We start from the raw sequence: 17416 nt of genomic DNA, 5'->3' as shown, positions 1-17416 counted from the left end.
CGCGCCCGCAGGATGTTCGCCGGCTGGGCTGGGCAGTCAGGAAACATGAGAAGGCCTCGCTATTCCTGTTCCCGGGCCGCGCGCGCCGGTCCGGGTAAATAAAGCCGCGACGCTGGCGGTGGCGGCGGTGAGCGCGCCGGAGCCCGCGCGGAAAACATGCGGCGGGGATGGGCGCGCGTCTAGCCTCGACGCGGGAGAGCCAGCCGCTCTGCCGCCGGCCGCGGGCCCCACCGCGACAGGTACAGCCCCGGCCGCGCCGTCCCCGCGCAGGGCCGCGGAAAGGGAGGCTCCCTCCCCTCTTCACCAGCCCCTTCCTTCTGCGCCCGGCGCTTTGAGCTCCCGGCCCTTCCCCCACCTCCCTCTGAGGTCCTTCGGGGACGCGCCGGGGATGGGGGTGGAGGGGGGGCGGTGTAGGCTGCCGACGCTGGCTGGAGGGTCTGCAAGGAGTCGGAAAGCCCACCTGGTTGCGCCCCCTTTGCTTAAAATTGTTCGCGGGGGTTGGGCGAGGCGGATCCGAAGGGAGGGCTCTCCCCAAGCCACAGTGGAGTGAATCTGGGTAAGTGGGGGAGCGCGGGATCCGAAAGGCGGCAATGGGGACCGCGCGGGGGACCCCGGAGAGGGTTAGGAGTGGCAGTTCACACGACCCGTGACGTCGGGGACCCAGCTCTCGGCCCTTTGCCGCGCTGGGATCTGTAGTGGGGACCTCCGTACGGGCTTGGGGCAGCAGAGAGGGTCGGCAAAGAGAACCTCGCGGCGCAATGGCCAGGGAAAACACGCCGTCGCACACAGAAGGACAGGGCTGAGGTGGGGACAGACCGCGGGCCGGGAACGAGAGTGCTTCCCAAACAGAAAAGCCTGGACGCAAATCACTAAGCGCACAGATTGTAAAAGAAAAACAAGGCGCTTCCGGATAGGGGAACATGGGCTGCGAGCGCGGATGTCCGCTTTCCCCGCTGCTCGCTGGGGCTGTCTGAACCCCAGACGTACCTGTGTGCGCGGGAGGGCTCGGCCCTGCCGTACAACCGGCAGCCGGCAGAGGTCTGACTCCACCTCTCCACGAACACTGCCCGCAAGCTGAAGTTTAACCGTTGCGGTCACGACCCTAAACATCGCGCGTGGCTGCTGCTGCGGTGGCCCGAGGGCGGGGCGGGGGCGTTGGCGAGCGTGGGCACCCGGCGTGTGTGCCTGGGGGTGGCGGGCGAGACGGGGTGAGGGGACGCGGATCGCGAAGCGGGGGCGGCTCGGAAGCCACGCGAGCTGTACCCTCCTCCTCCCCAGGCGCGAGGCGAGGAGGTGCGGCGGCCAGGGGCGGCTGCGCGCCTCCGGGCAGCCACCGGGCTGCGCGGGCCGGCCCGCGAGGCTCACGCGCGGCGGGCAGAGGCTCCCAGCGGTCTCGACCCGGGAGGTGAGCCACGGACTTTCCCCCGCAGGCTCTGTGGAGCGCGGACCGCGACGCCTTTCCCCCGCTCTTTTAACACCTTTCGCAACTTCTGCAATGGTTCCCCGAGACCCCAGAAAGGGGTGGGAGGGAAAGGACTCCGAGCTCGCGGCTCGCGCCGGCGCCGCGGAAAAGGACAGCGCTGACAACCAGCTTCGGAGGGTCGGGACTCAGGCGCCTTTGACCTGCCCGAACCCTGAGCATCCGGAGCGGCGGGAGGGGTGGCAGGAGCCTCGAGGGAGGGCCGCTTAACTCCCTGAGGCCACTTAACTTTCTATCTGTGGAATCTGCTAACTTTCCCTGCCCTCACCCCGCCCCCCACCCTCCCCCACCCCAGGAGCTGTAGCTGGGAAAAAAAAGGACGCAGAGGTTTCAGCCAAACCACCCAGGATCTAGCAAACAAGCAAATCCCTGAAATCCTGTTATGCACTGGGACTCATTAACTGGGGCTGGCTGATGCGGTCGTTCGTGTTACCCCCAATTTTTCCTTTCTTCCAACCCTTCTTGACGAGCCCGAGTGGGAGCTCTGGGAGGCTTTAGTCTCCGATTGTGATTGAATAATCACGCACGGCCCCGCGTTGTCCTCCCACGCTTTCCGGAGTGTGCTTCATCCAGATTAAAACCAACTCTGGAAGGCTTGTTTAGGAATCACTTTCCTTTGTCAGGCGGGTAAACTGTTTCTGGCTGACATTCCTTGCGGGCTGGGAAGCCGGGGCAGAGAGGAGGGTGGGTACCAGTCCCGGGAGTGTTCGGGGGCGGTGACCCGGGTTACCGGGGAGCGGTGTAACCAGGTAGGGGAAGGCGGGAGTCCCCGGGTTCAGGTGCCGCGGCGTCGCTCCTCCCCTGGGCTCCGCAGCCCCGCGCCAAGGCCAGCTTCGGACTCGGGACGCTCCGGAGTATGAGCACTCTCAGCGAGTAATGTGATTCATCTTTATCTCCTAGAACCCGAGCCCTGCGGAGCTCCTGGCGGCCCGGTACCAAGGCGCTGCGGCCGCGCCGCGCGCCCCTGCCTGCGCGCGCCATGAACACGATCGTCTTCAACAAGCTCAGCGGCGCAGTGCTTTTTGAGGACCGCGGGGCTCCGGAGCGGGATCGGGGCGGCCGGCCCTACGGAGGCGTCCTGGACAGTCCCCACGCTCGCCCCGAGGTGGGCATTACGGACAGCCCGCCCCTCAAGGACAACCTGGGCCTGAGACACCGGAGGACCGGGTAAGCTCACTCTCCCGGGGCCCCTGCCCGCCGGCTGCCGGGAGAGGTGGGGACAGAGAGACGGGGGCGCGCTGGTGGCAACCCGGGCCTGCGGGTCAGGGGCCCAGAGTTTCCTGGGAGGACAGGTCTCCGCTACCCGGTTTCGCGCACTCTCCTTTTAAAATACTAGTTCTGAGTATGGGGGTGGGGGTGGGGGTAGGGGATCGATTCGTCAGAATAGCTCAAAAGAGGCTCGCTGGAAACGGAGGTCACCTGAAAGCGCCCCTGAGCGCTCCGAAGCCTGGACCTCAGGGATGGGGGTGGGGGTGGGGGTGACTGCCCCTCTCCGGACCGCGATGCAGTTGCGCGGCTGAGGATGAGGCAGAAAGGCCTGCTGGGGATGCACGAGCACCGGGCAGGGTCAAGCAGTAGGGGCTCCCCCGGTCAGGCCAGCCCCGCGGGCTTCCCCATCTTGTGTCACGTCAGGGCCTTGCATCCGCCAAGGTGTTGGGAAGGTCGGCTCTGCGCAGGACGCCCAGGATGCGTGCGCGGCTCGGCGGAGCCCGCCGCGAGCCCGGAGGGTGGGTGCCGCGGGCCTGGGTTTCGGTTTAGCCGGCTGAGGGCTGCGGGCGGGGTGGGAGGCGCGCAAGAGCTCGCAGGCCGCCAGCTGCTCCGGTGCAGAGGCCGTCTGCGGCCCCGCCACGTCCGGGCGACTCCGGGAGCGCCCCGCGCAGGGGAGAGCGGGGGGGGGGGGGGGGGGGGGGGGGGGGGGGGGGCGGGCGGCTGTGCTGGCCGGTCCATCTGAGAGATTGCATCAGCTGCTTGTTCTGCTGCGTTGCCTGTTAGTGAAGTAGAGATCGGGTTTCGTCAAAATGTTACTACCAGTCCTCACGGATGGAATTGGATTTCAAAGAGTTTAAAGAGGCAAAAGCCCTGGAGGTTGCGGCGCAGGCGCGCGTGCTCGCGGAGCAGCCAGAACGCGCGGGCGGCGGCGCGGCGACCCCTCCCGGAGCCGCCGAGGAGCGCAGCGGCCAGCGACCCGGCCCGTTCTCCCTCCTTGGGAAAAAGCTCTTCCTGAGGTCTTTTTACTTTAGCAGGTGGGACAGACCTGTCCATACTTTTAAGCTCTTTCTTATGTCGTGAAAAGTCCCCAACAGTGTTTTGGGTTGTTTTTTCCGGTTCAGCATTTTTCCTACACAAACCCTTTCTTGGACAGTTTCCCCTTTACCCAGAGGATCCAAGGATACAGGGAGATTTTGCAGAGGAACAAGGGCAGGGGGCGGCCATCACCTTCTCAATTTATTCCCCCCGTCCAGTGGGCGACCTTTGACCACAGACGACGGGAAGCCCCAGCGGCGGGCTTGAATCCCTGAAAGAACGCTCTTGGAGTGTACACGGCCGGCGAGGCCAGGGCCCCTGGCGGGGACAGCCCTGCTGCGCAGATCTGACCACCTAATCCTCCAGCCTCTGGCTTCAGGATCTCCCCTCTCCACCCCCACTCCCTTTCAGTATAAAGCTGGTGGCCTTGTCCTGTGACTCCCTGGCCATCCGCGCTCTGGCACCGCCAATGCCTCCTCCACGTCCGCGCGCATGGGACAGGGGTCCACGCAGGCTGAGACGCGTGCAGACACGACCCCCGGGGTCGCAGAGGAGGGCGTGGCTCACAGCCCCTCCTCTCCTGCTGTCCCAGGGCCCGGCAGAACGGCGGGAAGGTGCGGCACAAGCGGCAGGCCCTGCAGGACATGGCGCGGCCCCTGAAGCAGTGGTTGTACAAGCACCGCGACAACCCGTATCCCACCAAGACCGAGAAGATTCTCCTGGCGCTCGGCTCGCAGATGACGCTCGTGCAGGTAATCGGGGCCACGAGCCCCTGCCCCTCTCTTGGTGGGGCCGGGGCGCAGGCCGCCTTTCTCCTCCCCGCTGCTGGGAAAGGACTGGCCGACATCGGCCGGTCCGGATGCTCCTCCGGCCTGTGGATGATGCGAGACGGGCACAGGGCAGAGTTCTAATGTGGGAAGAGCCTCCGGGTTTCCTCCCATCTTATCTCAGTTTGGTCCAGGAGGGATTGTGTGGTGTTCGTTAAGGAGGGCGGTGAAAAGTCAAGTGCAGACTTATGAGAAGGTGTCTGGATTCTATACAAGTATAGATGGCTACGGATGGGACTACTAGCCCCGCGGTGATTTTCAAACTTGTGTACGCGTCACACTCCCACCCGGAGTTTGTAGTAGTCCTTGGGCAAGGACGATAATTTGCATTCTAACAAGTTCTTGGGGTGATGCTGAAGCTGCTGGCCCGACACCACACTTTGAAAACCAGGCAGAAAGACACCCCACATCAGGGCCCCATGTTAAAGGTCAAGTACAGGATAACTTTTAAATTAACCATTCCTGACAGAGCTAGGAGGTAGATTGGAAAGGCAAGAAGTGGATTTGGGATTTTCTTTTCTTTTTCTTCTTTTTTAATAAATGACACCTAGAGCATTAGCTAGAATCCACACAGTTTTGCTGCTGTTTATCTTTCTACTCAGGATAAGAAGAGGCAGATTTCAAATGGTAGGGTTACTTGGTCAAGTGTAGAGAAAGGGTGTGAGTTTGTTGCCAATCTAGTGAATTACATTGGACAAGTTTTTCCCCTCCATAACCATATCACAAGCTTGGGGACATAGGTAGAGCACTTATCAGCATTTTGTAGATGATGTAATCAAGGCAGGAAGAAGTTGTGTTCCTAGGGGTAGGGAAGGCCTGGAAATAATGTAATTCTATATCAAGTGCTCTTTCCATCACACAAGTTTTCTTTCATAATGTAGTAAGATAAACTTTTATGCATCAAACAAAGCATTTAACTGAGAAAAAAAGGAGGAGGAGGAGACGCTAAATGAGCCAAGAAATCTCATGCATTATAGTAGCACTGCATCACTGCATGGTGAAATTTTTGGTCATTCCATGAAAGTTATAGTGAGAACCCCCAAATAAAAGGGAATATTTAACTATTAGGTAACAAAGATTTCTCTCCAGAGGGTAAGATTGTCCTTTTAGGAATTACTAGAAAGTTTGACAAAGCATGAAAATTGACTTGTATTCAGCCTTATTAAAACTGTAATATGCATTTTCTGCTTATTTTCAGAGTATGATTGTAGAGAAAAACATCTGTTTTGCTTTATATTAACAGGCAATAGTATTAATAGTGATTTGCTGCAGCACTGGAGGGGAAAATTAATTTAGTGTTCTTGGCTTAATATACATTTAACATAAAACTATGATTTTTTATTTTAACATAAACTAGTGATGTTCAAAATTAGTTTTTAAATAAATTATTCCAATCAGAAAAACTTGACTTAAGAAAACAAATGCATGTGTTCAGATTTCAGTTTAAACTGGTATGTTATTTATTTTGAAAATACACTACTTTATAGAGCTGTATGAATATTTCACTCTGATGTCAACAGTAAAGCATTAGATTATTGATTATGTAGTTCCATATTTAATACTTGCCATTCTTTCAGACAGAAAGCAAAAAATGTTTATGACATATTTAGGATATTTGAAAACATGAAATGTATTTGTCATTAGCAGAGACATTTAAATTTTTATGTGCAATAGTTTTTTGAGCTGCAATAGAAATAGTTATTTTTTAATACAAAATCAATTTTTTTTCTACCTGAAATGGTCATTCAAATGCAGTTAACAATTCTTTTTGTGTTAAGATCTTGGTAAAACTATTGCATTTTTCTAATTTACATGAAGTTTTTATTCAATGTATGAAAAGTTTTGCCATTATTTTTTCTATTACACTATAGTCTTCAGAAAATAAAATGTACACAAATATGTAATTTTTAAATGAGGCAGAGATACTTGTTTATAATTATAATTGATACCCATTTAATGATTTCCAGTTTTATAGTAAATGAAGTTAGTTTCTAGAACATTAAAGTGATAAATGGAAAAATTCAAAGTGTATAGAATGACCAAGGGACCCTTATATAGCATTCAGTTTGGATCTAGTTATTCTCAATTAGGCACAATGGAATGTCTATCAAAGAAAAAATATATATTTATGAATATAAGGAGTTTGTATAAGTCAGACATGTATTAAACATCCAAAGCAAATTTTGGCTCTGTGGAAACCAAATAAATTATGTCAATGCCTTTTACTTCTGGGGGAAAAATGTCAAGCTGTGATCTGAATAAAGCTTTTTGAGCCCTGGAAATCAGACTTCTGTTTCAGGAGTCAGGTTCTCACATTGAATCAATTTCTCCTATTCACTCAAGTGATCATGTCTTATCCATCTTCATCTTCCCATTTCACCCCAGTCCAGTACTTTCCATGTAGTAAACTGTTCATACGTGTTTGAATAGGTTTTAATTGGGGAATACTGCTGGAATCACCATGTGACTTGCCCAGACATATTTCTGAAAACTGGAGAATGTTTTGAAATCAGAGGAAGATATTCTGGTTTGAAAATTTATGTCATTGTAGGAAATACATGGACAGCAGCAGAAAATGAATGAATTATCTTTAATGATATATGCTGGTTCTACAGAACAAGCATGTAACTGACATTATTTTTGGTTTATCTAGAAATATGTCATATTTTATGTCTATAGACAAATATGGAATTTTTCCTTTATTTCTGGCTCCAGACTGTATTTTTTGTTTATTATAATACTTCTTGTCTCTGCTTCTCCTAATTTATATTAAGTTGTCAGCATAGTTATTCATTAACTATAAGAGTGTCATATTTTTTAAAATTTCTTTTACACTTAATATTTCCCTTTTGGTTGTGTGGTCAAACTCTCAAACTTTTCATAAGAAGTGCTTTTGCCTTATTTTGCTACTCTGAAGGGTATAAAACCTGGTCAGTCATCTCCATTAAGCCTAGAAACAAAAAGCTGAAACTTTAATGGAGGGAATGTTTTAGGATTACATAAGTTACTTTTTCAATAAATAGAAGCTCTAAAGGACATTAAACAAGACTACATTTTGTTCATCCCTAGAAGATGAAGCAGAGAGAGGTATTTACGCAAACTTCATCTTTTTCTACCCACTAGAATTATCAACTTGTCTTAATTAGTTATAACTGTTTGTGTTATTAATCTGCCATCTTCCTAATAAGATATAAGGATTTTTATAAAAAATTAACAGGAAGATGATTTGTGTACGTGTTTTGACTTTAACCAACTAAAACAATTCCATTGTGCTTATTTCCTATGACTGACTATTGTTCAAACATTGTAAAAATACACTCTCTACTCTCAAAATATAAACAACTTTATTGTGGAATAACAAGTATGTGATTGGGGTTTTGTGTTATTGTAGGATGTGGAGCTTACCCAGGCAATAACTGACTCTGAAGAAGTTTTTCAAAGAAGGGCAGATGGGGGCTGTACCTGGTTTCAATATTTCCCATTGCTTATGCATGTATATTTTAAAAATATTTTTTTCTGGATTATAAGAGTGAAATGATTTTTTTTTTCAGATAACAATAGAGTGCAATGCAAGTAGAGTTTGAGACTGTATTTAGTGATTGGATGTTAATGCTCCCTTCACTTAACTGAAGTGAAGTGAATTGAAAGTCGCTCAGTCATGTCTGACTCTTTGCGACCCCATGGCCTGTACAGTCCATGGAATTCTCCAGGCCAGAATACTGGAGTGGGTAGCCTTTCCCTTCTCCAGGGGATCTTCCCAACCCAGTGAGAGAGAACCCAGGACTCCCGCATTGCAGGTAGATTTTTACCAGCTGAGCCACGAGGGAAGCCCAACAATACTGGAGTGGGTAGCCTATCCCTTCTCCAGCAGATCTTCCTGACCCAGGAATCAAACCAGGGTCTCCTGCATTGCAGGGAGATTCTTTACCAACTGAGCTATCAGGGAAGCCATACACTTATAGTAGACGTTCCAAATTCCTGTCATATAGCCATGTATCATTTGGTGAAATCTGCTATATTTCAAGATTTTGCCTCCATGTTGACATAGCTGTTGCTTAATATTGAATGAGTCTGCTGAGATATGTGTGCAGTTATCAACTGTAAGTCTTATGGCTAATGTTAAATTTTCAAAAAATCTCAGATTGGTCCTGCATTCTTCTTGTCTTTTTTTTTTTTTTTGGACATTCTGGGTCTTTGTTGCTGTGCGTGGGCTTTCTCTAGTTGTGGTGAGCAGGAGCTATTCTCTATTTGTGGTGCACAGGCTTCTCTTTACAGTGGTTTCTCTTGTTTGAGAGCACAGGCTCTAGGGTACTCTGGCTTCAGTAGTTGCCATGCATGGTCTTAGTTGCCTTGAGACAAGTGGGATCTTCCTGGACCAGGGATTGAACCCACGTCTCCTGTATTGGCAGGCAGATTTCTTAACCACTGGATCACCAGGGAAGTCCTCTTCAAATAGGAAACAGAGTACATCAAGGCTGTATATTGTCACCCTGCTTATTTAACTTATATGCAGAGTACATCATGAGAAATGCTGGGCTGGAAGAAGCACAAGCTGGAATCAAGATTGCCAGAAGAAATATCAATAACCTCAGATATGCAGATGACATCACCCTTATGGCAGAAAGTGAAGAGGAACTAAAGAGCCTCTTGATGAAAGTGAAAGAGGAGAGTGAAAAAGTTGGCTTAAAGCTCAACATTCAGAAAATGAAGATCATGGCATCTGGTCCCATCACTTCATGGGAAATAAATAGGGAAACAGTGGAAACAGTGTCCCACTTTATTTTGGGGGGCTCCAAAATCACTGCAGATGGTGATTGCAGCCATGAAATTAAAAGATGCTTACTCCTTGGAAGGAAAGTTATGACCAACCCTAGATAGCATATTCAAAAGCAGAGACTTTACTTTGCCAACAAAGGTCCGTCTAGTCAAGGCTATGGTTTTTCCAGTAGTCATGTATGGATGTGAGAGTTGGGCTGTGAAGAAAGCTGAGCACCGAAGAATTGATGCTTTTGAACTGTGCTGTTGGAGAAGACTCTTGAGAGTCCCTTGGACTGCAAGGAGATCCAACCAGTCCATTCTGAAGGAGGTCAGTCCTGGGTGTTCTTTCGAAGGACTGATGGTAAAGCTGAAACTCCAATATTTTGGCCACCTCATGTGAAGAGTTGACTCATTGGAAAAGACTCTGATGCTGGGAGGGATTGGGGGCAGGAGGAGAAGGGAACGACAGAGGATGAGATGGCTGAATGGCATCATCGACTCGATGGACATGAGTCTGAGTGAACTCTGGGAGTTGGTGATGGACAGGGAGGCCTGGCATGTTGCAGTTCATAGGGTCACAAAGAGTTGGACACAACTGAGCGACTGAACTGAGAACTAACTAATTGATGTAAAAATGAGGTGTTCAATATTTCAGTAGAGTGACTGCTTCTACTGCAGCTGCTGCTGCTAAATCGCTTCAGTCATGTCTGACTCTGTGCGACCCCATAAATGGCAGCCCACCAGGCTCCCCTGTCCCTGGGATTCTCCAGGCAAGAACACTGGAGTGGGTTGCCATTTCCTTCTCCAATGCATGAAAGTGAAAAGTGAAAGTGAAGTAGCTCAGTCATGTCCGACCCCATGGACTGTAGCCCACGAGGCTCCTCCATCCATGGGATTTTCCAAAGCTGAGAAGGATGTCAGGAACCATGAAATTCTGAAAAGTTGAATGACTTATCTAAACTCACACAGCCTGTTTTTGGCAAAGTCAAAAAAGGAAACCGGGGCTCTTTCTGTTATACTACAGTTGGAGGATGAAAGTGAAGTAGCTCAGTCGTGTCCGACTCTTTGCGACCCCATGGACTGTAGCCCACCAGGCTCCTCCGTCCATGGGATTCTCCGGGCAAGAATACTGGAATAAGTTGCCATTTCCTTCTCCAGGGAATCTTCCCGACCCAGGGATCGAACCCAGGTCTCCCACATTTCAGGCAGATGCACCAGGGAACCTCTGGCCCACCAATGAAGCCCAGGAAATGAATGAGGATTTGAAGATGTTAAGTAATTAAATCATAACAGTGCATCATCACTTGAATTTGATGGCAGTTTGTAAGATCCATTCATGTGGGCAGAAAGAAAGATAAGGAAGTTCAAAAAATAATGTTCTAAATGTTCCAGTTAGTACTGACGAGGACATGGACGAACATTTTGGCCATGACCTGGAGAATCGAAAGAGGTTTGAGAAAAAATTGACCAGGCATTTCATACCTCCATAGTGCAAGTTCACCCGGGTGTTATTATCAATCTCTTCACTGCTAGTCCTTCTGTGTGTGTAGGGGACAAAGTTTATTCATTCCTAACACTTAACACCATGGCATACAAGACCTTCTCAGTGTGTATTTGTTGAATGAATAGCCCCAGGAGTTTTCTGTTTGTAGAGGCTGGAGGAGATGGAGAATTTGAAGTCGGGCTAAAAGCATAGTAATAATAGCACAGTTTGGCAGGAAGAGTGGTTGGTGGTGTCTCAGGCTTCTGAAATGTCATGGTGAGGTATTACACCACTGCTCATAAATTTGAGGACAATCATCATTGCTTAAGACACAAAGGTAGGTTAACACTGAACATATGTATATTATATATGAATTGAATATATATATATTATGTATGATATGGTTTGTGTGTATATAAACTGGGATAGACTACCTTGTTTTACCCATGGGGGGAAAAAGAAAAATGTGTTATAGGTTTTTTTTAGAAGTAGGATTCACCACAGGTTCATTCAATAATTAAGGCTTGAGTAATGTGCAAAAAAAAAAAAAGTGTATTTATAGACTAAATGTTAAAAAAAAAGAAAGAAAGAAATTCCAGAGCAAGTACCACCACACAAACCATTAATATACTGTGGGATCATGTTATAGAAAAAAATGATAGAAAGACATAATCTTCTTCCCACATTTCATCCTTTTAAAGGCAAATATTGGCTTTTCAGGTTTTTAATGTCTATATATTTGGATGAGAACATGATATTTAAAAAGAAATGTCAAGTGTCATTTTAGCCTCTAGAAATTGTGTCCAGCTCTTTGCAAAATTGTGTCTAGCTCTTTGCGACCCCATGGACTGTTGTCTGCCAGGCTCCTCTATCCAAGGGATTTTCCAGGCAAGAATACCAGAGTGGGTAACCATTCCCTTCTTGGGGGATCTTCCCAACCCAGGGATTGAACCTAGGTCTCCTGCATTGCAGGCAGATTCTTTACCATCTGAGCCACCAGGGAAACCCTCTGGAAATCCAGCAGCACCTTAAACAAAAACAATGGGACTAACTGTATTTTACAGTATTCATTTCTTTGCCATCACCTATTTGGAAGCACTTAATTTTTAGCGTAAAGCTGGGTGTTATTTGGTTTTTTCTCTCTCTGGTTGTCTGATTGCTCTATCTCTGCTTTGCCAGTTGCTACCTCCTTAATTGCTAGAGGTTTCCAGGGTTTGTTCCTTGACTCTCTTTTCATTCTACCTACTGTCATAACCTCAGCTCTCACTTCTGTGCATTTGACCCAAATCTGATCTTCCTTGCCCTTGAATCTCAGATAGTCTTTTTATTTTCTCACTGGCACATTTCACCTGTATGCTCTTCTGGTACCTCAAGCTAAACGTTCCCAGACCAAACCCATCATTTCACCCTCAAACAATTCTTTCTTCCTCAGAATGGCACTGTCTTCTCTTCTTACATAAGTTTGATAACTCAAGGGCATCTCTAATTCTTCCCTCTTATTTACCTCCCATAATGTCTCTGTAATTTGATTTCTGTTGTTCCAAGTCTGTACTGGAAACATACTTCTCCCCCTCATTATCCCTGACATATTCCTTCAAAGTCTAGTTTCACAAACTCTTGAGTCACTTGAAAGTAACCCTTCCTTCTGTTTCACTGCTGTAACATTTTATTTTAATGCATCTTAAGCCATTTATTACCTTCTTTCCTATATTAGAAGTATTTTTTTGAATTATAGTTGATTTACAATGTGTTAATTACTGCTGTACACCAAAGTGATTCTGTTATAGACATATATTTGTATTCTGTTTATATGTTACAGACATGTATATATGTATTCTGTTTATATGTTACAGACATATGCGTATTCCATTATAGACATAAATATATGTATTCCTTGATTCTGTTTTTATTTTATTGTTTTGTTCACGTGTCATTTTTTGGGTTCCACATATAAGTGATATCATATGGTATTTGTCTTTCTTTTTCTGACTTTCTTCACTTAGTTTGATTATCTCTGGGTCCATCCATGTGGTTGCAAATGGTATTTTTCTTTTTTACGGCTGAGTAATATCCCATTGTGTATATGTACTATATCTTCCTTATCCATTTCTCTGTTGATGGACATTTAAGTTGCTTCCATGTCTTGGCAATAGTGAATAGATTTTAGAGTATCTATGTATTCTCCTACCTCTCTTACTAGCCTCAAAATTTTAGGGCAGAGTCCTTTAATATGTTTTTATTCCCAGATATAGCTACTGTTCAGTCTGTACAGTGAGGGCTTAGCACATTTGTTGAATGAATGAATGAACAGATATTAATTCCAGTACTGTTATGTCCGAGAATATGTAATGATCAGAGATTATAAGAGAGGCTTAGGTCCTTTCTGGGAAAGTAACTGTATGATGGATAATTTTTTATGTTGTGTTAACTGAGAAATAAAACCTTTTTAGGTGTCAAATTGGTTTGCTAATGCAAGACGTCGGCTTAAGAATACTGTTCGACAGCCAGATTTAAGCTGGGCCTTAAGAATAAAGTTATACAACAAGTATGTTCAAGGGAATGCTGAGCGGCTCAGTGTGAGCAGTGATGACTCCTGTTCTGAAGGTTTGTTGATATTTTTATCTTGGTTTCTTTATTCTGCCTCTGTAAGGAGTCATTCATCTCAATTCCTATTTCTAAGGTTGATCCCACAAAACATAATGCTGTCATAATGGTTCTTTTTTATTGCACAGGGTAACTTGACTTTTATAATACTATAAATGACCAACCAGTTATGGCTCTTTCCTCTTGTTCATAGATTTATCATGTGTCAGAATAACATTTTCTGTGACGTTTATTAACATTAAAATACCAAAGGGAGAAATTACTTAGTTTCCTGCTTTTCTTTGCCTAAAAATTAATCTTAAATATCAAAGATAACTTTACACACTTTAAATATTCTTCCTATATGTATATTTTAAATCATTAAATATAACAATTGGGTGTCTGGGGAAAAGTACGTGTAAGAACTACCTAGTGGTATTTTCCTTCTTAGATGGAGAAAACCCTCCACGAAACCACATGAATGACGGAGGCTATAGTAATCCAGTTCACCATCCCGTGATTAAAAGTGAGAGCTCAGTCATAAAGGCTGGAGTACGGCCAGAGTCACGAGCCAGTGAGGACTACGTATCGCCCCCCAAATACAAGAGCAGCTTGTTGAATCGTTACCTTAACGACTCTTTGAGACACGTCATGGTCACAAATGCGGCCATGATGGGAAAGACAAGGCAAAGAAACCATTCGGGATCTTTTAGTTCCAATGAGTTTGAGGAGGAGTTGGTATCTCCCTCATCGTCAGAAACGGAAGGCAACTTTGTCTACCGCACAGGTAAGTCTGTGCTTTTCGCGATAACCTTGTTTAAACAGAATGAAGGCTGCAGCAGACGGCCTTCTTTCTACAGGTGTCAAGACATAATTTTTATAGCCTGAGTATCAGATTTGCACATATGGCCCATAATTCAATTTGAAACCTTTCATTTTGTTCTTCATTAGCAGATACGCTTGTTAGCAGATGATGGTCTACTGGGAAGTTTTCATCCTCAATGAAGATCTTCAGTCTTAGCAATAAACATACTTAGAGGAGATAAATGTTGGCCTTAAGAATAAATTATAATGGAGGAATGTCCCAGATCGTAACTAGCCATGCGAATATTTTGCATTCTATCTTTTCTCTGAAATTATTTGATTGCTTATATTGATGGAAAATGAATATAAACTAGCATGGTGGCGAGATGTTTGTGAAGGAAAAGTGCCTTAAATTGCTTTGGAAATCTCACTTTTATTTCTGAAAAGCACAGGTAGGGCTGATAAATAGCTTTGAAATCTTTACTTTTAGTTCAGAAAAAATGAATCAATTTCTACCTGTCCTCAGCTTTCAGATGGAGTGGCAAGCTTGGTAAAATTTTCAATCTTGACTTCAATTCCCCCAGAGCTTTGCATGTAAAGAGTGTTTGAGCAAGTTTGCTTCAGGACAAAGGATTGTGTGTGCCCTATATCTGGTACAGGTAGAGTATACGTCCTGAAAATGCCAGGCAGTGAGATTTAGAAATGCTCCCCCGTGAATTAACTTCAGGAAGCGTGGAGTCCAGCCGTATTATGTCACAGATAAGAAAGCCCAGACGAAGAACAGACAGCTAATGACTCTTCTATAGATCAGCAGTGCAGCTGAGCCTGCACCAGAGGTCCGAGGAATGTAATTACTGCTAGACTGCTGTTACTGTTATTGTTACCCATGTTGTCACCAGTCAGTAATTGAATATTTGTGATACACTAGGTTCTATGCTAAATACTATACTACTACCCGGAGTCCTTATAATATCAAGAAGCCTGATATATAAACAATAGAGCTTTATAAAGACATTTAAAGTTGGTCTGCTGAATATATCCTTAAAGTTATTTAGTCATAAATCTGATTTTCAAGTGTCTATAAATATGTACAAGATACACTATCTATAAGGATTCAGAAGATGTTGCAATACATTTTTGATGACTTAATCCCATTTTCTGTTTGTATCTCCAAATCTGACAATGAAAACATCTCCAGATGCTCAGAAATACATAGGCTTGTAAGTAATAATTGTGTCTAGGAAGAAGTAAAACATACAATAAAAGATAATTTAGCCAAAAACAAAAAAGTTCAAACTATCTGTTAATACCTAACTGATGTGGCCAGACCAGAACTTATAATTCAGAATGTTTATTTTCAGAAAAAGGAAAAAAAAAATCAAGTCATTCAAGTACAGATTATTGATAAAGGAATAAACAGAAAACAAAAAATGGTAAAATAAAGACTGAAAAACAGATAAATAAATCAAAAGTTGGCTCTTTGAAGTCAGTAGTAAAAGAAATAAGCAAAAATTAACTCAAATTAAAGTTGGAAGTGAGAAAGAGGATATAGCAATCAACATTTTTGATTAAAATAATATTTTAAAAACGTATTATAAAGTACTATACACAATCGTTTGACAATATACTGTATGCAAATGTATGGATGAAGTGAATTGCTATTATTCACATGAATTGTTAATTCATAGTACGAAAACTTTTAAATGACTGCTAATGCAGGAAAAATTAAGGTTTTTAGTAAACTCAGTTCCCAAATGCTTGATAAAGCCATTGGATTTCTTTTTCAAACTTTAAAGAAATAATTAATTCCTATGTTTTATATATGTTTCTGGAACATATAAAAACATGGGAAGTATCTCAATTTTAAAAAATGTAAATGTTTTCCTAACCTCAAACCAGATTAAGACAGCATAAAGTCAAAATTTTTATTTGTGGTACTGATACTGACTATGAAACAACATCTAATGTTAAGTGGAAAAATTTTAATTGAGGATGCCCTGAATATGACAAGTGTGTATGGACAAGACAAGAAAGATAAAAACAATAAAAATTACAGTTGAATGAGGTGGGGTAATGAGATCTGTTCTTTAAAAAATTTTTTTCTTTTTCCTCGTAAATTTGTGTTGCCCAGTAAAAACAAGGTCATGTGCTGTGAAATTTCCCCAGCGTGTGTGGGTCTTCTGAAAATGCAAGCTCTTTTCAAAGGTGACAAAATTTAAAATCAGAGAGGGACTAACATCCTGTACAGTCGATGCTTTTCAAAGTGAAATAGCCTGGCCATTTATTTTTATTAAAGCATTCCAGATGCACTTGGTTCAGGTTATGGACTATTCATCTGCCAAATTCTATTTTTAAATAAAAACCTATCTTTTAGTTATGCAAGCAATGAGATCACAGCCTAGACACATAAGCTTCTGGTTTCTCATGCATGTGTATAAGCTTTAAAAGAACAGAATAAAATTGTAGAGTTTGTGGATAGAAAATGAAGCAAGAGCGGTTGGTCTAAGACTGGTCTACTAAATTTCAAAACACCAAATGACTGTCTTCTGTGAAAACTGACAATGTTGCTGCAGTTGTCGCTGGGTTAGCAGTCATGCATGAGTAGTAAGTAGAACAGGGAATTTCAATAAATACTTTCTGAGAAACTGCTTTGGTTTTCCCTGGCACACAGGCTTGTTCTGAATTTCTTCAGTTCTTTCTGATTGTATCTTTTTTCCTCACCTTAAGGGCAAATTTCTAAGATTGCTATTAAACACCCCTTCTCCCACCCTAGTTCTATAGGAGTAGATGACCTACTCAGAATAGATCACCTTTAAATACAATTTATTGGTTTATCTGTGCTTAGAAATTGTATCCATTTCTTCCACCCATTTTTGTAAGACAGCTGCAATCTCATGATGCATTTCATTAAATATACAGAGGCAAAAAGCCAAGTGAAAGAAAGAGTTGGTTTTTGGAAGGGTAATCACTGAATTTCGTTTCCCTTGTTAAATTCTAGGAGGGAGAAATCTGGAAGATGATAAAGCAGTAATCCTAATTAAAGATATTACTAGGCACCATCCAAGTAGATACAAACATTTTTTTTTAATTTTATGTAGATATTAAATATTTCTCTGTAATCTTCAATCTACCACATCATGTAGGAATAAAAGATATTTTTTCAAGGGCCTAGCAGGCTATCAATAAGTATTCTGATGGCTTCCCTGTTGGCTCTGCTGGTAAGGAACCTGCCTGCCA

General features: G+C 44.6%; 1 protein-coding gene across 2 annotated transcripts in view; it reads left to right on the top strand.

Moving 5' to 3' along the window:
• Positions 1-90: 90 nt before the first annotated feature.
• Positions 91-17416, top strand: part of MKX (mohawk homeobox) — a 68705-nt gene continuing 51379 nt past the window's right edge. For both annotated transcript variants that reach the window (XM_040248016.1, XM_040248015.1), the window contains exons 1-5: positions 91-239; positions 2381-2647; positions 4317-4476; positions 13243-13396; positions 13827-14162. In XM_040248016.1, the coding sequence (XP_040103950.1) occupies positions 2460-2647; positions 4317-4476; positions 13243-13396; positions 13827-14162 (838 nt within the window). In that variant the 5' untranslated portion in view covers positions 91-239; positions 2381-2459. The remainder of the gene's footprint in view (positions 240-2380; positions 2648-4316; positions 4477-13242; positions 13397-13826; positions 14163-17416) is intronic.

Source organism: Oryx dammah, unplaced genomic scaffold (assembly GCF_014754425.2).
Source record: "Oryx dammah isolate SB20612 unplaced genomic scaffold, SCBI_Odam_1.1 HiC_scaffold_10, whole genome shotgun sequence".
In the NCBI taxonomy this organism is placed as follows: domain Eukaryota; kingdom Metazoa; phylum Chordata; class Mammalia; order Artiodactyla; family Bovidae; genus Oryx; species Oryx dammah.
This window is presented reverse-complemented; position numbering and strand designations above follow the sequence as displayed.